The 22,571-nt window shown below is 40.5% G+C and overlaps 1 protein-coding gene across 3 annotated transcripts in view; it reads left to right on the forward strand.

Moving 5' to 3' along the window:
- The first annotated feature begins 815 nt into the window (after window positions 1–815).
- MYBPH (myosin binding protein H) overlaps window positions 816–22,571 on the forward strand; it is a 31,876-nt gene continuing 10,120 nt past the window's right edge. For 2 of the 3 annotated variants that reach the window (XM_070748944.1, XM_070748945.1), the window contains exons 1-6: window positions 816–1,063; window positions 3,172–3,312; window positions 9,018–9,185; window positions 13,442–13,530; window positions 16,722–16,920; window positions 20,651–20,790. In XM_070748944.1, the coding sequence (XP_070605045.1) occupies window positions 913–1,063; window positions 3,172–3,312; window positions 9,018–9,185; window positions 13,442–13,530; window positions 16,722–16,920; window positions 20,651–20,790 (888 nt within the window). In that variant the 5' untranslated portion in view covers window positions 816–912. The remainder of the gene's footprint in view (window positions 1,064–3,171; window positions 3,313–9,017; window positions 9,186–13,441; window positions 13,531–16,721; window positions 16,921–20,650; window positions 20,791–22,571) is intronic. The other variant, XM_070748946.1, reaches the window with a different exon arrangement.

The following is a 22,571-nucleotide window of genomic DNA, read 5'->3' on the forward strand; positions in this document are numbered from 1 at the left end:
AAGACAGGTTTGGAGCTCTTGTGGAAGAGTACAAGATCCATGTTTCACTCTCCATTTCTCCTGCCAGCCTGAAAAATAGGTGATAGGCAAGAGGCTAGTCCACCTACTCTTGCACTTTTCCAGAGGCACACTTCTGCCTCACATGTCCCAGCAACCAATCAGATCACACAGAATTGGCCTTCTCTAGGTACCATTAGCCAAACAATGCCGGCTGCCGGGACCGCTGGGAAGGGCGGCACTACTATTACTGCTAATTTTTTTCTCATCATTCCTATCACCCATCTCCTCCCACTTATGACTGTATGACTTTAACTTGTTGCTTGTATCCTTAAGATTTTTATTTATGTGGATTGTTTCCTATTAATTAATTAATTAATTAGACTTGTATGCCGTCTTTCTCCGAAGACTCAGGGCGGCTCAAAGGGTTTGCTCACACATTGCTTATTTGACCCCTATGACAATCATCAAGTGTTGTACCTCATGATTCTTGACAAACATATCTTTTCTTTTATGCACACTGAGAGCCTATGCACAAAAGACAAATTCCTTGTGTGTCCAATCACACTTGGCCAATAAAGAATTATATTATTCTATTATGATACCCTTTGATTCCCCAAATGTCCTCCAAACGGATTGAAGGCTAGAGATACTTTCATGCTTAGAAAAACTACACCCCCCCATCCAACAGCTACTCCTGCGGGGACTTTATGAGTCCACAGCTCGCAGCTGCCCGACCCTCTAATCCTGCAGACAGGTGGGTCGAGAAGGGGGCGGTCCGGAGGCGACTCCTGGGTCTATAAACCGGCCTCCTCCGAGAGAAGCAAGGGGACCAGCAGCAGGGGAGGGAAAGCGCCCACGGGAGCTCATTTGCACGGGCGGTAAACAGGACCGGTTGGACCCCTCCGCCCGTCGATGTCTGACCTCGAAGCGGCTCCAGAGGTCGCCCTCCCCGCAGGTCCGCCCGCTCCAGACGAATCCCCGACACCCCCTAACCTGGCCGGGGCGAGAACCCAGCCGGCGCCCGCGACAGAGAGCGCCCCACCCGTCGAGAAGCCCGAAGAAGGTGAGGGAGGCAGACGGGAGGCGGTGAGATGAAGCGAAGGGAGGATGGAGGGCTGCGTGGTCCTCTTTCCTCCAAGCCGCCCAGTCCGGTGGCGTGCTGGGGGAAATGAGGGGCGTTTCCCACAGTCGACGTTCAGAAAGCAACGTAAAAACACTCACATTCTGATCGTTTGTGAATGCTCCAACACTGGGGTTGCCACAAAGAAGAAGTCAACATATTCTCCAAAGCACCCGAGGGTAGAACAAGAAGCAATGGGTGGAAACTAAACAAGGAGAGAAGCAACTTAGAACTAAGAAGAAATTTCCTGACAGTCAGAACAGTTAATCAGTGGAACAGCTTGCCTCCAGAAGTTGTGAATGCTCCAACACTGGAAGTTTTTAAGAAGATGTTGGATAACCATCTGTCTGAAGTGGTGTAGGGTTTCCTGCCTACGCAGGGGGTTGGACTAGAAGACCTCCAAGGTCCCTTCCAACTTTGTTGTTATTTGTTATTTCCTGTGATGCTGGTGACAACAAGTCTTTTTTAAAAAGAAATCTTCGGGAAAGGGGAAAGGGTTATGCTAGGCCACGGCTTCCCCAAAGCTAAATGGAGATGCTAAGCATTGTATACGGGTTGGCATTAAAAACGATGACAAAGTACACTACGATGCTGGCGCACCGATGCTGCAAATAGATGCTTGTGTGAAGACATCTGACACCAGAGCATGTTTCGTAGCATTTGTTTGAGGATGTCACTGGGCACATGTCGTTTGCACCCACTTCACCCGCAGATGCCCGCGATCTTCAGGCAACATATGAGCCCAAACAAGTGCTTTGATATCTAGATCAGCCTGTTCCATCCTTGAACTCTATGGATAATTTAAAACTAGAGCATTTGTAAATTTTTTGCATGGGGGAAACTTGGGAATTCAAGGGGGGGGGGATTAGACCCAAACCCATCAAGCTGGGGAAGACTGATCTAAACGCATAGATCTCATTAAATAAATGTTTGCACACTAGACACTCTTAATTACATATATTAATGTTTGCTTTTAGTGTGGTGCCCAATTAACTGAATGTAAAGTTGAAAATGAGAAAGAGCCTAGTAGATACAATTTTAATTTTCCTGCATGGAACGTTCAGCCAATGGGAAACTCAGCACAGGTTGTCTGTTTGGTTCTATGGAAATCCCTATGCATGGATATTGCAAGGGTCCCTGAAATGTCAGTATGCATTGCCAGTTGGAACCCAATGAAATTAGTCCATGGCACAGTTCTCTACTCATAACGCTCTCTACGTGGGGCTACCTTTGAAAAGTGTTCGGAAACTCCAGATCGTGCAGAATGCAGCTGCGAGGGCAATCATGGGCTTTCCCAAAAATGCCCATGTCACACCAACTCTCCGCAGTCTGCATTGGTTGCCGATCAGTTTCCGGTCACAATTCAAAGAGTTGGTTATGACCTATAAAGTCCTTCATGGCACCGGACCAGACTATCTCAGGGACCGCCTTCTGCCGCACGAATCCCAGCGACCAGTTAGGTCCCACAGAGTGGGCGTTCTCCGGGTCCCGTCAACTAAACAATGTTGTTTGGTAGGACCCAGGGGAAGAGCCTTCTCTGTGGCGGCCCCGGCCCTCTGGAACCAACTCCGTCCAGAGATCAGAATTGCCCTCACCCTCCTCGCCTTTTGTAAGCTCCTTAAAACCCACCTCTGCTGTCAGGCATGGGGGAACTGAGATGTTCTTTCCCCCTGGGCCTCTACAGTTTATGCATGGTATGTCAGTATGTATGTCTGGTTTTTATAATAAGGGTTTTTAGTTGTTTTATTATTGGATTGCTACATATTGTTTTTATCACTGTTGTTAGCCGCCCCGAGTCCACGGAGAGGGGCGGCATACAAATTCAATAAACAAACAAACAAACAAACAAACAAACAAATAAATAAATACATCTGAGACACTTAAATTACAATTAAAAGTTATGCGTAACAGGTAGGGATGTGTTTATGTTAACCAGCAAATATTCTCAGATTGTCCAGCTAAGCCATTCAGGGAGAACTGTGAATTAGCACAGCTTCAACGTTGCACCTGTAGGGGTGGCAAATGATTTATTAATGCTTCTATATTTATAGTGGCAGCATCTTTCAGCGCACCACTCAGCTTGGCAGTGGAGGATGTGAATGACAGCTCTGTGACCCTAACATGGGACGGTCCTGAAAATGTGGGCCCTTCTGGTCTGGATGGATATGTCGTGGAGTACTGCAAAGATGGAAGTAGGTTTGTTTTTATTCCCTTGCAAGGATGAAAAAGGGCAGCATTGATATATCAATTAACATGAATGCATTGTTTCTCCTCTTAATAGTTGGCAGCCACAGTCAAAGAAAATAGTATGGGGGGGGGGATGGATTTAATGTAATCTTCATTGAAATCTTGAAAAGTGTTGTTCAGCTGTTGTTTTTTTAAAATGTAATGGTTACTTCTGCTAGGTAGTAGCACACTTGATCACCAAATTACATACTTGCTCATTGATACTATATAGTAGATGTGGTAGAACAACCACTTTATAGAATTATAAATTTCTCTGGAATTTGACATGAGACTTTCTCTTGAAGAGTGTAAGGTGGGAAGATATTTCATGGAAGTAAGTTCTCCTCTGCAAGTGTTGCACTGGTTCTGCTCAAGTGCTAAGTATGAGGATCACCCAGAAAGTAATGCACCAGATTTTTTTCTTCAACAATTATTTATAGAAACATAGAAGACTGATGGCAGAAAAAGACCCCATGGTCCATCTAGTCTGCCCTTTTACTATTTCCTGTATTTTATCTTACAATGGATATATGTTTATCCCAGGCATGTTTAAATTTGGTTACTGTGGATTTACCAACCACGTCTGCTGGAAGTTTGTTCCAAGGATCTACTACTCTTTCAGTAAAATAATACTTTCTCATGTTGCCTTTGATCTTTCCCCCAACTAACTTCAGATTGTGTCCCCTTTATTGAACATAATGAAACTTACATACAAGAAAGAGTGATGTTTCTTCTACACTCCCTATTTTTCCACATAATTTCCGTCCCATTCTATGGCCTTCCTCCAGCGAGACACAAGGGCGTGTATGCCCTGTCAGTACTACTTCTTGTTCTGGTCATGAAACCATTTCTGCACTGTGCAAATCACCTCTTCGTCATCCTCAAAATGTGCCCAGTGACTAACTGTACTTCTTTTTTTTAAATTTAACTTTTATTGAAATACATAGATCAACACAATATACAAACAACACAAAGACATTTAAAAGAAAGTTGGATGAAAGTGGGGCTAATTCTAATAGCAGTTCAAACTATGTTAATGTTCTATTACAACTCGTATTCGATAGGTCATATACACAAATTTTGTTGACAATAAAAATCCTAAGTCATATAAGTAATCTTCTATCTCGATTTTGTTCTAAAAATATGTTCGAATACCAGGCAATAACTTTGTTAATGGAATGCATTGTACATTGATTACTTAATCCTTGCCGACTAACCGTACTTCTATTGACTGCAGATTCTCCATAAACTGCACACAAACATTTGTGAATGTTCCCAACAGTTCCTTCCTCCACAGTGAGAAATTCAATGATGAAATGCTGCTTGTAACGTACAGTGGTACCTCGTGATACGAACATCTCGAGATACGAACCCGGGGTTTGGAAATTTTTTGCCTCTTGTTATGAACTTTTTCAAGCTTACGAACCCACCGCAGATCGCTAAATGGTGCTCTGTTGGGCGTCGCCACCCGGCTGTCACCTTTTAAAACAGCCGGGGGGCTTCTCGGTGTTCTCCCAAACCCAAACCCAAACTTTTCGGGTTTGGGTTCGGGAGGCTGCCAAGAAGTGCCGCCGCCCGGCTGTCACCTTCTGAAACAGCCGGGGGGCTTCTTGGCCAACCAGGAAGGATATCTTCGTGACGTCAAAGCTCCGCCCATGGAATTCCCTATTGGGATTCCCCACCTCCGTTTCAACCTCCATATTGGCTGAAAACGCCGCTGCTGATTGCAAAAATGGCGCTCCGCTGGCCGCCGCCGCCCAGCTGTAACCTTCTGAAACAGCCGGGCGCTTCTCGGCGGCCTTCGGAACCCGAACCCGAACTTTTGCTGAAGTTCTGGGTTCGGCGTTCAGGAGAACACCAAGAAGCCCCCCGCCTGTTTCAGAAGGTGACAGCCAGGCGGCGGTGCCCAGCGGAGCGCCATTTTGCGATTCCCCCCCCCTGCACGCATTAATCGCTTTTACATTGTTTCCTATGGGAAACATTGTTTCGTCTTACGAACTTTTCACCTTACGAACCACCTTCCGGCACCAATTAAGTTCGTAAGACAAGGTATTTACTGTACTTCACTTACAGATGTCATTTCGAAACACTGCTGCAGCTACGCTATCTTTCTGAAGAAACGCAAAATTTACACACGCACTCCTGACAATTCAAATACTGTAATGTATATCTAAAGTTTTGCATTTGTACTATTACTATAGGCTGAGAAAAAAATGTGGTGCATTACTTTTTGGGTGACTCTCGTAATACAGGTTGCATAATGGTGCAAGAAACCATGCAAGAAACATCTGCTCCAATGTGACATTACTCAAATAAGGTCAACCAGGAAATTAAAAAAAATTAGTTAACTGCTACATTTTTGTTACATCTTTGGAGCAGGATCACGCCCCTGTTTTAAATATAATTTTTGTAAGATATCCTTGTAAAAGAATGTTAGATAATGTATAGTGGAAGCTGCCAAAATGTCCCTCATAGGCATTGAAGGGCTACCAAAAGTTTTACTACCACACTGTGGGTGTGGCTTATGCATTTCCTTTCAACATCTTTCAGTGCAAATTGGGTGTTCTGAGGTGGAGCTCCACTTTCGCTACCCCACTGTGTTCCCTCCAATCTGGGCAGTAGCCCACCCCTGCTCATAGGTATGCTATGCTACCCTGTTTCCCCGAAAATAAGACGTACCCCGAAAGTAAGACATGTCAGAGGTTTTGCAGAATTTGCTAATTTAAGGCACCCCCGAAAATAAGGCGTGGTCAAGTTTACATACGGTACAGTGGAAAAACATACGGTACCATTCAAAGCTGTTCATAGTGGTACCGTAATAATGTGGCGTCTCCTTCTGGCCCCTTCTGTTGCTTTGTACCGTCCAGTACAGCAGACACAGTCTGCTGCTGTCTCACCGCCATTAGTCTCCACTACAGTGCGTAGACTGTAGTTCCTCTGGTGGCCGGAAGCTGCAATAGCGGGAGTATACTGTTGTACCATATAAGTGCTGTCGTTTGTGTGACTGGGTGTCATACTGACAGGTACCGTACTGTAATCTGTACCATGCGGTACACTTTCTTTGGGGGTGTCAGATTTTCTGCCTGTGAATTTGTCTTATTTGAGAAATATAAGGCACCCCCCGAAAATAAGACGTAGCACAACTTTTGGAGCAAAAATTAATATAAGACAGTGTCTTATTTTCGGGGAAACACGGTATGTTCAGGAGTGTCAAAGTCACGATGTCAAAGCAGCGTCACATGACGTATTGGGAGTTTCCCCCCACCTTTGCTAAACCGGGCATGGGTGTGGCCAGCACGTGATGCATCCTGCCTGTGGGTCAGGAGTTTGACAACCCTGCCATAGTTGCCCTGTAAAAACTCAGGTTATCGCTAAGTGGAGCAAAGAGTGAATATTTGTTGTTTTCTTTTAATAGTAATAGCATTATAGCATTTAGATTTATATACCGCTTCACAGTGCATTACAGTCCTCTCTAAGCAGTTTACAGAGAGTAAACATATTGCCCCCAACAATCTGGGTCCTCATTTTATTGACCTTGGAAGGATGGAAGGCTGAGTCAATCTTGAGCCTACTGAGATTTGATCTGCCAAACTGCTGGCAGCCGGTGATCAGTAGAAGTAACTTGCACTACTGCACTACACTGTACCGTCAAAGGTTTCCAGCTTATAGAGGAGATCTTTGAATTGCCTGCCTGCTACTGTCATAAGCTGCAATGGTCATAAAGCAGGTCACTAATGTGACCAACCCAATTTTACAACATTTTAATAGCAGTTGTTAAGCAAATCAATTGTTTGCTATGGTTTTGTTGAAAACTGGAAGCATATGCCAGTTGTCTGCAAAAAACATTGTAATGAAACCTGGCTTAGGACATTTCATTTATGAACAAATCTGTACAATAAGTAAATGATATATTGATGCCATCATAGCTGAGTGGATATTTTAAAAAAAGATTATTTCACAACATGTTACAATGACAACAAATGATGAATGAAATCTGCTAAATTCATCTAGTGTAAATGAGGTAGCAGCTGATTATTTCCCATTTTTGATTTTGAAAAACAGATGGTTTACAAAGATTGATTAGATGGAGTGTTAGAAATACAGGAGGATGAATAACTTCATCTAAATACATTACATTGAATTTACCTGTTGGCACTGCTTACAGGACATATTCTGTTTCAAACTGTTTGTGCAATATTTCATTTTGGCCAGTTTCAGCTTGTATGAACATATTACTTGTTGTGGTTAGCTCTGGCCCAGCTCCTGCCCCAAGGAATGTGCAGGTGAATGTGGGGGAAACATCCACATGCTGCAGGCCTGTTTTGCTCCTGATGGAATCTGCCGACGAAGCCTCCTCTGACCAAGAAAGCGTGAGTGACAGGGAAGAGGGGAGTTTGGCAGACAGCCCAGGAAGAGATCAATCATCTGTAACATCCTTGGATTCTGAACAAGAATTAATGACACATCCACGCATGCATAGAGTGATGCATAGGAGACAACAACTGAAGGATTATTACAAGAGAAAATGAGGCCACCTGCGGTTGGGTGGGGCTGCTGTAATTAATGCTACAGATAAAAGTGCAGCCTGGTGTTTTAGCCTCATGGCAGTTTATCTGATTCATTGTTTCATCAAGATCGTGGTTTTTGTGCTGTTCAAGATTGTGTGTGGACTCTCTGGACTTCAATTTCCCAGTTATTGGGTGAGCAATTGGATTGCATTTAACCTGTGCCTTGTGTGTACCAGAAAATCCCTTTCACATTTAAAAAGGGAGCTGTTTCTGTTTTTCTGTTTATAAAAACTTTTGGGTTTTCCTTTTATCGTGTGGTGTGTGTCTTCCTGGACTAATTACCCTGTAATTACGGGTGGTTGAAACACGCCAGCAGAACAATTATTGGAGTAATATTAGGTGATGTGATGTGTTTGGAGGGTTATTATATTTGCTCCCTGATTTTATTTCTGATTGATTACAAACTATTAATCTTGAATCAAGTAACATTTTTGTCCACATGATAAAGAAGATCTAAATAATAACTAAAAGTTTTCATGGTAATGATAAGGAAGTTGAAACAATTGGGGGGATGGAATTGAGAGCTGAGACTATGTGCAGTGTGGTGGTTAAACTGCTGGACAAGGAGCAAAGACACCCAGGTTCTGGGTGGCTGTGGAAGCTCACAGTGTAATTTTCTGTCCATTACTCTCAATTATTTGAGGTCATAGAGTGATTGTGGAGAATAATTCAACAAGAAGTACTACGTGAGGAAAACTGGAATATAGTACTGTATATCTATTTATAAATCAAATAAAGTATATATACCATATCTGATCAGAAGTAAACAAATTATTAGACAACGTGACATTGTATTTCCATGTGATAAATAATTTCAAAGAGCCCAATATCCTCTGTACTGTACCTAGTTGAAAACATCTTCTATGCTCAGACTGGTCTTCAGTTTTTTTTTTAAGTAGACTGAGTGGACTTTCTCAGTATTTCCAAACCTGGTGGTTTCCATCTTCCATTCCTCTCAAATCATTTCAAATACTTTTGAAAAGAATCAGACTTCAGGAAGCTACGTTTTGGAAGATAATATAAGTTTCCTGAACAGATTTTTAATATTAGTTCTTTGGTACAGAATTGCTTGCTGCTGATCTTTTTCCACATTTTTGTTTTAGCAACAAACTGGGTGACAGCCAACAATAAACCCTTTCTTTGTTTGCGTTACACAATCCACAATTTAATAACTGGAGATAAACTTCATTTTCGAGTGAAAGCAGTAAAAGGTAATGCAGTTAGTCAACCAGCATTTCTGGACCAGCCGCTTCTCATCAGAGAAATTCTTGGTATGTATCTGTAAGAGTGTGTGTGTGTGTGTGTGTATGTGTGTGTGTTTGTTTGTTTGCATATTGTGAGCATGTGCATGTATACATACAAACATAGTGCTTGGGAGAAGAAATGTGCCATATTTTTATCAGACAAGTTGTCATTGACCCACTAAGATAATTATTCTTCCCACTGAGATTAATTTTAAAAATGGCATAGAACATAAAACAAAAAAAATCTCTTTTACCTTATCCCATGTCAATTAATTGTCCACATACTGGCAATCCATAGTGCATTTTAGTTTTTAAGAAGATCTGCCACAACATTGACTCTTTATTACAGCCAAAGGTCAGTCACTTAAAATAGTCTGCAAACGCTAAAAAAATCCAGACAATAGAAGGCTACATAATAAAAGAGACAGAGAGGGTGCTACAACTGTTGAGACAAATGGATTAACATTTTTCTGGCAATTATTCTTTGTCTGCAATGTTTCTGTGTCTGGATCTGAAGGAATGCAATTTAGGATTTCACTTAAAACATTGGCTGTATTAAAACACCGGCATTTATATTGTCAGAGCTGAGCAGATGGACCATTTTAACAAGACGTTTTAATGTGAGCAAATATGCTATTCCTACTTTTGACAAACTATATCTGAAGCTTTAGGGACAGCTTTCAATTTCATGCTGCCTTACAAAAATCATAATGTGGGCGCTGCTTGATATAATCTAATACATGTAACTCATATTTTGTCACTAATAGCAGTAATGTTTTCATCTGAACCAAGATTGCAGTGACTATAATCACATTTGGATGTCATTTTCTTGCTCTCTTATTATTTATTTAATATTAAATGTGTGCATAATCTGTTTTTCCCAGTTTGGCATGGCAATTTATGAAAAACCTAATGCTGATGGGAGATTTAAAAATGTAACAACAATCCCACAGTTAGCATGTAATATAAAAATTGATCAACTGCAAATGCAAAGCATCCAAGTATTTATGGTATTCCTGCAATTTATATGCCACTTAGTTCCAGAAAAGCTCTGAGATGTTTTCCACGGTATGAAAGTGAAATAGAAAGAATTAGAAAAACTAACCAACCACCCAACCCCAATTTCCTCCATTTCTTAGCAACTGAGAACAATTCTAGTACGTGTTTGTTTACTGCTGGGACACACAACAGGCACAACTGGACACACAACAGGCTTTCCAGGTCCATTAGGCCTTGATGGTTTTCCAGAATGCCCAAATGGGGCTGGGGTGACTCCGATGCGGTATGGATTCCAGACAGATGAACTGTATTCAAAGATTGGTCTGGTGAATGTTTTGTATGCTCTGGAGAAGAAGCTACGTAGGATTAGGTTAACAACTCTTGAAGACTTTTTGGCAATGTTGTTGCAGTGGGCTTTGGCACTTAGGTCATTTGATATGAGTATTCCAAGGTCTTTGACAGAGTGAGGGTTGTCTCCAAGGTCTTGCCTATTCAGCTTTTATTTGGTATTCTGATTCTTTTTGCCAATGTGTAGAACAGAGCATTTGTTGCTTGAGATTTGGAGTTGCCAGATGTTTGATCATTCTGACACAAAGTCAAGGTCTTTTTGAAGGATAGCAGTGTTATTGGTGGTGTTTAATAGTTTTACATAATTGGCAAAGAGAACACAGTCACTTGTAATGTGATCGTAAAGGTCATTTATATAAAAAGCATTGGTCCTAATATGCTGCCTTGGGGTACACTGTTAACAGGAACAGGATTAGATAGGGTGCTCCCTATTATGACCAATTGTTGCCTGTTTGATAGGAACATAGTTATCCAGTCACATAGAGGTCCAGAGATGCCGTAGGATTTCAATTTTAGAAGTAGTTTATCATGAACCAGAGAGTCAAAGGCTTTGCAGAAGTCTATGTAAGTTGCATCTATTGATTTCCTCTGGTCAAGCTTTGTGGTCTATATGTTTTTGCAGTGCAGTAGTTGTAGATTGCATGATAATTTTTTCCTGAAACCAAATTGCTTGTTTGAAAGTAGGTTATTAATTTCTAGGTGGAGGGTAATGGATTGGTTTATGATTGATTCCATGACTTTGCATGTGACATAGCACAGAGAGATTGGTCTATAGTTTTCCACTAGACTTAGATCTCCATGACATGACTAACATACTTTTGGGAGCTTGGAGAGTTAGAAGAAATATTTCCGTATATGTTCATTTATTTTGGATCATATTTATTTGAGTTACTCCACTTTCTACTATTGGACAAAATAATGGTGTTTGCTTTGGGGTATTGTCTTTATTTAGAACTGCATGTTAGTTGGAAATTTTCATCTCTTTGCAGCTGATAATAAGGAAGATTGGTTTTCCAAAAACTCTGATAAGGCTATTTATTCTGCAGTATATATCACATTGTTATATGCTTGTGTAGGTCATCCTCCACTTAAAATGTTCATTTAGTAACCATCAAAAGTTACAATAGCAGTGACAAAAATGACTTAAGACTATTTTTCATACTTACAACCGTTGTGGCATGTCCATGGTCATGTGGTCAAAATTTTGATGATTGGCCAATTGACTCATATTTGTTGCAGTGTCTTGGGGTCATGTGATCACCTTTGCCGATCTTCTGACAAGAAAGGTCAATAGGGAAGTTAGTAACAGGCATGTTACTAAATTGATAACTGCCATGATTTATCTCTTGTGGCAAAAAAGATTGCAAAATGGGCAAAACTACCTTAGCAAAAGTCTCTCTTAGCAACAGAAATTTTGAGCTCAATTGTGGTTGTCAGTTGAGGACTACCTGCAATTTAAGCGCTAGAGCATTTGCAAACAGAGAATCTAGAGCAAATTGTTCTTGCATTTGGCTGCTTGAGTAATCAGATTGCTTTATCTATACCTCTGGGAACCAATTAATGCAGAGTGCTTGCATCCTTCTATAGTGGCAATTAGGACCAACTGTGATGGTATCTTAAACCCTAAGGATTTTAATCTATAATTAATTTTAAATTAGCTTTCTAATAGTATCATATTTTAAGTCAAATAGGTGCTTTGGTTTTTCAATGACCAAAATGACAATAAAGCTAACCTCACTGCAGTAGCCTATAATTATTGCTGTCCCCAAGTCTCCAGCTTTCTTATTTATTTATTTAATCCTTTTAAGAGAAAGAAAACCTTCTGGAAATGTAAAATAGAAAAGTCGCAGATTGGGTGGCGGGGGAAATAAAATGTTAAAAATCAAATGTTCCAGATTTTCTTTTATTCTAAATGTTATCTTCCACCACCTGAGAAGAGAATGTATATCTGTGGGAAGCTTCAATCTAGAAATTCAGTTTGAAGACATTTCAATCAAACCACCCCTTTAAAATGAATCTTTGAATCGACTTGGTCCATTGAATTAGGCATCTCTGTACCAGCTTGAAGATTTAGCAAACGTTGTGCATTAGATCAATTTATATTAAAGGAATTTATTTCACTTTATAATGCCTTGTTAATACCACATTTCTAATATATAAAAATATGTTGAGGCTCTATAAAGAGGGAAGAGAAGAGCAACAAAAATGATTAGAGGACTGAAAGACAAAACATAAGAAAAACATAGAATTGGGTATGTCTAGTTTAATGAAATGAAGGACTAGGGGTGATATGATAGCAGTGTTCCAATATCTCAGGGGTTGCCACAAAGAGGAGGGAGTCAAGCTATTCTCCAAAGCACCTGAGGGTAGAACAAGAAGTAATGAATGGAAACTAATCAAGGAGAGAAGCAAGTAAGAACTAAGGAGAAATTTCTTGACAGTTAGAACAATTAATCAATGGAACAGCTTGCCTCCAGACATTGTGAATGCTCCAACACTGGAAGTTTTTAAGAAAATGTTGGATAATCATTTATTTCTTGCTTGAATAGGGGATTGGAACAGAAGAACTCCAAGGTCCCTTCCAACTCTGTTATTCTGAATCACAATCCTGAATTGAAAATATTTGATGAAAATCGTGTCAAAATAAATCTAGTTGATTCAATAATTCAAACTGACCCAGAAATTTTAGCTGGATCAATGCTTCTTTATCTTTTTAGAAAAAAATATGAAAGACAATAGAGATTTCATAACCTGCAATTGATGTACCTACAGTATTTCAATGAGAAACAGTTGACTTAGAGAAGTAACTCTAAGTAAAATCATAAGGGAAAAATCCAGAATCAAAACAGGCAGTATCTTTATTGGACCAACTAAAGTTGTACAAATTGTACTCCTACAAAATTAGTAACATATTGGTATAATTTTGCTTTGTCCAGAGCAGCCCAAGATCCGACTTCCACGCTACTTAAGAGAATTGTACCTGAGGACGGTGGGGGATACGATAAACCTCTTGATTCCATTCTGGGTATGTGAATTAGAATTCTTTTGACATTACAGTGTTCCCTCGATTTTCGCGGAGGATGCGTTCTGAGACCGCCCGCGAAAGTTGAATTTCCGTGAAGTAGAGATGCGGAAGTAAATACACTATTTTTGGCTATGAACAGTATCTCAAGCCTTCCCTTAACACTTTAAACCCCTAAATTGCAATTTCCCATTCCCTTAACAACCATTTAGATTATTACTCACCCTGTTGATTTATTAAAGTTTATTAAAAACATATTTATTAAAGGTGGACGAAAGTTTGGTGATGACATATGATGTCATCGGGTGGGAAAAACCGTGGTATAGGGGAAAAAACCGCTAAGTATTTTTTAATTAATATTTTTGAAAAACCGTGGTATAGACTTTTCGCAAAGTTCGAACCCGCAAAAATCACTGTATCTCTGCTCTTTTGGCCTTGTCTGAGGAAGGGGTTTTAAATTATGTCATTCAAAATTCAAAATATTCTGGAGCACAAAGCAGCACACATGGTTCCCCGGAATATTATGATGCGGTATGAAGAGAGGGGGGGGAGGAGGGAGGGAGGGAGGGAGGGAGAAAGAGAAGGGGGCCCAAGGTCATCCAGTGAGCTTCTATAGCTGTGGATGGTTTTAGAACCAGGGTCTTCCTAATCCCAGTTAAACATTTTAACCATTATATCTCATAAACGTCACTTAAGAGGCAGATGTGAACAGGTAGTAGCATCACCTACACTGAAGTGAGCTGTAGCGAATAGGATTTCACTAGGCAAAACAGAATGAGAGAAGAAAGAATTGATTTGATTTAAGTTTTGAAAGACGTCTAACTGCCCTTGAAGATGTGTAGTCAAATGAGAAAAAAGCTAATAGGTTTAGACAAATGGAAACACTTGAATTCAGAGGAGCAAGTTAGGTCTACAGACAGAATGCTACACAAGCCATGAAATCCTAAGGCAATGCCCAAATAATTCCTTTTGCAATCTGAATTGTAAAATCTTCAGAAGAAAAACGCCAAGAACAGCCAGTGCAATGAACCGTTTATTTAACACAAGTAAACTCCAACTAACCGAACAACAGAAACCACGCCTGGCAGCTATATATATACATACGCTGCTGCCAGGCACAGCCAACCAATTAAAAGCTTGTATTTTCCCACCAGGAACTCGGGACATAACATGAATTGTTGATAAGTTTGGAGTTCATAAGAGAATTTGATGTATACCTTGCTAGTCTTGTGAAAGCAGTTGATCACTGAACACTGAAATGTATCCTCTTTTACCTAACACAATCTCTTTTGTTAAAAGAGACATTCTACATTCAGAAAGAACAAGCAATATATTTCGCTCCAGTAATGGAATAGAATGTTGTAGCCCAGTGTCTAAAATACTGTAGCTCTCTGCCAAAAATAGCAAGCCATGTGGATTAGCACATTTCAGGGTGCATTTCCTTGGTTCTTGGATATTTGCAGACTGGCTGCACCACGGACCTTGATTCCCTTCCTTCAAAAAGCAGTGGAGATCCAACTTTACTGGAGTCACATTTATATTACTATTAGCTTTTGTTATTGGCGGTGGTGTTCACAGCTTAGAATGCAAAAATGTTAGGTAATGTTTTCCCCACTGTTATTTATTTTATTTAGATATATATTTCAGAGCACGATGCAGTAAGAAAAAGAGTTTACCCAATTTTATTACAATCTGTCATCATTATTATCAGTGCATAGCGTGCATAAAGTACAGATAAAGAGTTTGTCACTTATTTACAGATATTTAAGCAAGTCTGCAGAAGTCTCTTGGTAGACTGTATAAATTAATACATTAGGATAAGAGCTATAACACTTCGGTAGCATCAGGTAGCTTTATACAACTCATCCAAGCAATCAGGAAAGAGCAATAAAAATGCTCTTTCCTGTAATGTAATGCATATTCATGGTAATGTAAAATGTATGTTCACGGAAAGCACATGTTCTATAATCACAGTAACAAATATATTCATTGCAATGGGTATTATTAAATCTTCTATCTAATAAAGTAAATTTAAGGCTTTAAATCACCAGAAATTGGTGATACAGTGATACCTCGTCTTACGAACTTAATTGGTTCTGGGACGAGGTTTGTAAGCTGAAAAGTTTGTAAGACGAAATAATGTTTCTCATAGGAATCAATGGAAAAGCGATTAATGCATGCAAGCCCAAAACTCACCCCTTTTGCCAGCCGAAGCGCCCGTTTTTGCGCTGCTGGGATTTCCCTGAGGCTCCCCTCCATGGGAAACCCCACCCCCGGACTTCCGGGTTTTTGTGATGCTGCGATTTCGCTGAGGCTCCACCTCCGGACTTCCGTTGTCAGTGAAGCGCCCGTTTTTGCGCTGCTGGGATTCCCCTGCAGCATCGCAAAAACACGGAAGTCCAGAGGTGGTGTTTCCCATGGAGGGGAGCCTCAGGGGAATCCCAGCAGCGCAAAAACGGGTGCTTTGCTGGCAACGGAAGTCTGGAGGCGGGGCATCCCAGTGGTGGCGGCTTGGGTTTGTAAGGTAAAAATAGTTTGGAAGAAGAGGCAAAAAAATCTTAAACCCTGGGTTTGTATCTTGAAAAGTTTGTATGACAAGGGGTTTGTATCACTGTACTTTATTTCTGTATTTCCTATGCTGAATTTTGCAATTGAGGCAGCTGTTTACTTATCTAAGAGCATACCTCCTATTATCAAGTCCTTCCCTCCTCTCTGACTCACAGAAGATTTAAACAAAAACAGTGGCTTCCAAGTGATAACATACCAAGAGCTAATAACATCATAAAAATTGAAATATTCTTGCTTTAAAAATTCAAGACTTAGATAATTATAAAATAAATGCCTTCCTGTAAAATGACCCACTTCTGAATGATCTTATGGAAAATTTGATTCAATATTATAGTTAAATCACAGACAGAGAGAGTGAAAGCAAATTAATTATATTTTTTTGAGTAGAATTTGAATGTATTTTTCTCAATGAGATTTTTAGTCTTCTAAAGTAGATTGGCTTCATCTTTGAAACCTGGCCTTAAATATCCTGCTCATTGGTATTTTAATAAGCACTGGCCTACTGTTAATCCTCATGGAAAGCACCAAGCTACATGATGCTGTGGTAGATTAAACTTTGCGTGTAAATCTTAGTTAAATTGAATATTTTTTAATCTCATCCATTCATTTTCATGTCCATTTCTTAGGGAAAGCCAAAGCCCCAAGTGACCTGGACCAAAGAAAGCCAATCTTTGGACCCCAAACAAGTTATTACACGCAACACTGAGAAGGATTCTGTATTCTTTATCCGTGCAGCACAACGCAAAGATTCTGGGAAATACCAAATAAGTGTTAAGATTTTAGATGAATTTGAAGATGTGGCCACCTTTGATCTCCTGGTGATTGGTAAGGACAATAAACTATATGAATTGATAAATTATCTAATATTTAAATTGCATAGATGTTTCTCCATTGAAGCAAGCTTCTCCAAAATGAGAAACCATATACACTTCATGGTTCACCTTTTGTGGCTTCAGTGCATCGCGGGTTTTTTTTTTAAATGTAGTAGCCTGACAGCCACTGCTGCTGCTCACTCCAGCTCCGAGGGGGCGGGGCGGGGGAGCGCCACTGGCTGGAAGGAACCTGGCTGGAGGGAGGGCGGCTTGCGAGGCTCCAACCGTGCACCGATCTGCCCCTCTGCAGGCCTCGGAGGGGGCTCGTGGCCCCACCACTCGTCCCTCAGGGGCAAACATGGAAACCAAATGCCAGTGGGCACCTGCTGCCCCGATAGCAACCCCCCGACCACCACACCAGCCTTTTGCTATGGGGGGGGGTGGCCACTTGCAAGCCCCTTGCCTCCTCCTCTTCCTTGTCTTCCGGCATTGCTCCAGAGGAGGAGAGCCTGGCGCAGGAGCTGCGAGGATGGAGCCGGACAAAGTGCTGGCCACGGCCATGGCTGCTGCGCTTGAAGCCTCTCTCTCACCACCACCACCTGTCTCCTCCCATTCTCTCCTGATTTAAGGTAAAAAGGAGCGCTGGACGAGGGACGAGTGGTGGAGGAGCGAGCGGTGGCAGTGGTAGTGGTGGGGGGCATCCTTTAAATTTTTTATGCTATATAGCGTCCCTACTTTGCAGTTTTTTGTTTATCGCGGGTGGTCCCTGATTGTAACACAAGGGATCACTGTAGTACAAATTTTCAAGGAACCTGCTGGTTCTAGTATAAACACACATTGGAGGATTGATTGTGATATAGCCCTTCTATTATATCCTTTCATCTATTTACATAATTTAAATGAAAGTTTTAGATATAAAAGATTAAGAGCTGTTTTTGCTCATATTAAAACTATACTCCTCCCCATAATGGTTGAAGATGGGGAAATCTTAATTCGAAAGAGACAGTATTCAGACATTCTTATAGTCTTCATTTAATGACAACTCATTCGGCAACTATTTATAGTTACAACAACTGAAGGAATGGTACTGATGACCAGTCCTCAAAGTTCCAATTTTGTAAGTACCTTTGCAGTCACATGATGATGATCTGGGGAACATGGCAACTGGCTCACACATAACATAGTTGTAGGGTTCTGCATCATACAATCATCATTTCCAGCCTTCCTTGCTGGCTTCCCACAAGGATATCCAATGGGAAAACTGGCAAGTCATGCAGGTAATCCCATTCGGTTAAAGACCTCGGTATACCCACAACAAAATATTTAAGTGCCAAAGCCCACTACAACAATATAGCCAAGAAGGCTTCAAGAGTTGTAAACCTAATCCTACGTAGCTTCTGCTCTGGCAATCTCACACTACTTACCAGAGCTTACAAAACTTTTGCCAGACCCATCCTCGAATACAGTTCATCCGTTTGGAACCCATATCGCATCTCAGACATCAACACCCTTGAAAATGTCCAAAGATACTTCACCAGAAGAGCCCTTCACTCCTCCACTCGAAACAGAATACCCTACGAAACTAGACTTACAATCCTGGGCCTAGAAAGCCTAGAACTAAGATGCCTTAAACAAGATCTAAGTATTGCCCACAAGATCATATGCTGCAACTTCCTGCCTGTCGGCAAGTAATTCAGCTTCAACCACAACAACACAAGAGCACACAACAGAGTTAAACTTAATATTAATCGCTCCAAACTTGACTGCAAAAAATATGACTTCAGTAACTGAGTTGTCGAAGCATGGAACTCATTACCGGACTCCATAGTGTCATCCCCAAACCCCCAACAATTTACCCTTAGATTATGCACGGTTGACCTATCCAGATTCCTAAGAGGTCAGTAAGGGGCGAGGACAAGTGCACTAGAGTGCCTTCCATCCCCTGTCCTATTGCTCTTATGTTCTATTCCTATATCTTCTTTTCTATTCCTTCTTAGATATATTTTACTATTAGTATCTCCTCTATAACCTTCATCATGTATTTTACTATGTGTGTTTTTGTATGCGTATGTATGTATGTATGTACACACATACACACACACACATACATACATACATACATACATACACTCACTAAATCCCTCATTGTGTAGTGGACTAACTAAATAACTAAGTAACTAACTAACTAAATAAATAAATAAATAAATTGCTCACATTCTCTCCTGCCCAGCAGCAGCCATCCCCAACTTAGCTGTGCCTGAACCACACGGCATAGACCAACCGTGCCTCTTCACCCACCTGGCAGCAGCCTTTACCTGCCTGGTGGTCTGCTGCTTGCAAACCAACCAACAAGGACCATCAATCCTTGTTTAACAACAGCAACCGGGAGCCTCAGAATTGCCACTCCTAAGTGATGTGGTTACGGGACGTTGCGCTGTACAATTGCTTCACTTAGCGACGGAAATTTGCATCCCAATTACCATTGTTACCTGAGGACTATCTGTATAGTATTTTGTTCTCTTTTGGGAAGGGAAGTGAAATTGAATGCTAGAACAGGAAATTCCATGTTTAATCTTCAGCATCTCCAGAAAGGATTTGGAAAGACACTTGACTGTAACTCTAGAAGGCTGTTTCCAGTCAACATTAACAGTATTGAACTAGAGAAATCAATTGTGGGACAGTGTTTTGTCTTCCTGTTTATTCTGATGTCTCTTTTGCATTCAGAAGTATCTGTATGTGTGTCTCTCTCTGTGAAGTTTACAGAAAAAGCCGTAATTAATTCAGGAGCCATGAGCCAAATTCCAAAAGAAATACAAAGATTTATTGGAAGAGGCATTCCGGCAATACTCTGATGCAGCCAGAACTGAGTTCCTAGTTCCCCCCCTTCACATTGGACATATAATAAAACACATTCTCCAATAAATCACATTGGCGGGTTGTGAACTCCACACCCCTCCTTCTGACTCCAGTAGCCTAGGACACAATCAATTATTGTGTATGATATGATGACTGTGTGACTGTAACTTGGTTGCTTGTATGCTTACAATATATCTTGACTGGTTCCTAATACTATGATTGGATTGCTTATTTGTACCTGGATTATCATTACCGGTAAGTACCTTATGATTCTTGACAAACTTATTTTTTCTTTTATGTACAGTGAGAACATATGCACCAAGACAAATTCCTTGTGTGTCCAATCACACTTGGCCAATAAAAATTATATTCTATTTACTACTATCTATCTTTACTAAAATTCTATCTACTACTCTTTCAGTAAAATAATATTTTCTCATGTTGCTTTTGATCTTTCCCCCAACTAACTTCAGATTGTGTCCCCTTGTTCTTGTGTTCACTTTCCTATTAAAAACACTTCCCTCCTGAACCTTATTTAACCCTTTAACATATTTAAATGTTTCGATCATGTCCCCCCTTTTTCCCTCTGTCCTCCAGATTATACAGATTGAGTTCATGAAGTCTTTCCTGATACGTTTTATGCTTAAGACTTTCCACCATTTTTGTAGCCTGTCTTTGGACCCGTTCAATTTTATCAATATCTTTTTGTAGGTGAGGTCTTCAGAACTATTCCATTCCATTCCATTCTATTCCATTCCATTCCATTCCATTCGAAATATTTGTGGAACGTAGCTTCAGTTAGGGCAGCCAGCCCTTCCTTCAGTTCTCTCCCCCTCGGTTTCATGGCAACTTGAGATCTTTGCACATTGATGCTCTCTTCTTTTTAGAGAAACCAGGCCCTCCTGAGAATCTGAAGGTGGTAGACACCTGGGGCTTTAATGTCGCATTAGAGTGGAACCCACCCCGAGATAAAGGCAATGCTGATCTCAAGGGCTACACAGTTCAAAAAGCAGATATGAAGACTCAGGTAAGAGCTATTCAGTGCACAAAATACAGCCTTTTATAAAGAAAGGAGTCAGGATCGAATGGGGGAAAGTGAAACGAAAGATCTTGTGAGGATAATGGTGGTTCTATAGTCATTCTCAATACATATGCTTCAATGGATTTAGCTAACCTATTACTATGCTATTTATGATAAGTTTTTACTTTGACAAAAACTCAGAATACTGTATTATTAATAAGCTGGTATAAGCCAGCAAATATCATTTATCTTTCAAGCAATATTCTTCCATTTAGGCTATGTCGATCTAGGCCCTGATTTGGCATAAACTGGGACTAAGGGAATGAACCATTCTATAATATTGGAAAGAATTTGGTAATACAGTGGTACCTCTACCTAAGAATGCCCCTACTTATGAACTTCTATAGATAAGAACCAGGTGTTCAAGATTTATTTGCCTCTACTCAAGAATCATTTTCCACTCACAAACCTGAGCCTCCGAAACTGTCACTGGAAAAGGCGGGGAGAAGCCTCTGTGGGGCCTCTCTAGGAATCTCCTGGGAGGAAACAGGGCCGGAAAAGGTGGGGGGGTAGCCTCTGAGGGGCCTCTTTAGGAATCTCCTGGGAGGAAACAGGGCCTCCACCCTCCCTGTGGTTTCCCCAATCGCACACATTATTTGCTTTTACATTGATTCCTATGGGAAAAATTGCTTCTTCTTACAAACTTTTCTACTTAAGAACCTGGTCATGGAATGAATTAAGTTCGTAAGTAGAGGTACCACTGTACCTTTTTTCATTACATAATTTTATTCAAACATTATACAGGTAGTCCTTAATGTGCAACTGCAATTAGGACCAGCATTTCTGTTGCTAAGCAAAATGGTTGTTAAATGAGTCTTTGGCCAAATTTACAACCTTTTTTTGCCATTCTTGTTAAGTAAATCACTGTAGATGTTGAGAATCATGAGGTCATTAAATAAATCCAGACATTTTTTTGGAATTTCTTACTGGTTTTGATGTTGCTACTATCAATTGATAAGATCATCTTTGGTGTAAAATGAACTCTTACCTACATAGAATTTTCCCTCAGCGGAATTAGGGGGTGGGAATGAGGTTAAGAAATGAATAAGAGTAATGTTATATTATGGAAAATCCCTGAATAGTTGTTTTAATCTTTTAAAAGTATGATTAATGCAGTACCACGGTATGGAAAATGAAGGTAAATCATGGTTGAAAAAATAGTCGTTTTTAAAAAAACTGCTAATCAACTACAGTAAATAACTCTATAAATCAATGTGCATTTAGTCCAGCAAATATATTTCCCTTGTGAATGTTTCCTTCTTCAATTCTGCCAAAATAATAATACCACAACATAGTTTGTGTTTTTAAAAAGACATTTTTGCTGGTTGTCCATTCAAAATCCCTGAGACAGACTTGGTCCCTCAGCTAGATTAGGATTGCCCCCACCCTCCTTGTCTTTCGCAAACTCCTTAAAACCCACCTCTGCCATCAGGCATGGGAGAATTGAGACATCTCCCCCAGGCCTATATAGTTTTACGTATGGTATGCTTGTGTTGTATGTTTTTTAAATAATGGGTGTTAGATACTTTTTAAATATTAGATTTGTTCTTTGTACATTGTTTTATTATTGTTGTGAGCCACCCCGAGTCTGCGGAGAGGGGTGGCATACAAATCTAATAAATCATAATAATATTTATTTAAACCTGAGGTTGTGCATGTTTGGTAGTGTTGTGGTTGGGTCTGGCCCAGCTCCTGCCCCAAGGAGTGTGGATGTGGATGTGGGGGAG

This window comes from Erythrolamprus reginae, chromosome 3, assembly GCF_031021105.1.
Source record: "Erythrolamprus reginae isolate rEryReg1 chromosome 3, rEryReg1.hap1, whole genome shotgun sequence".
In the NCBI taxonomy this organism is placed as follows: Eukaryota; Metazoa; Chordata; class Lepidosauria; order Squamata; family Dipsadidae; genus Erythrolamprus; species Erythrolamprus reginae.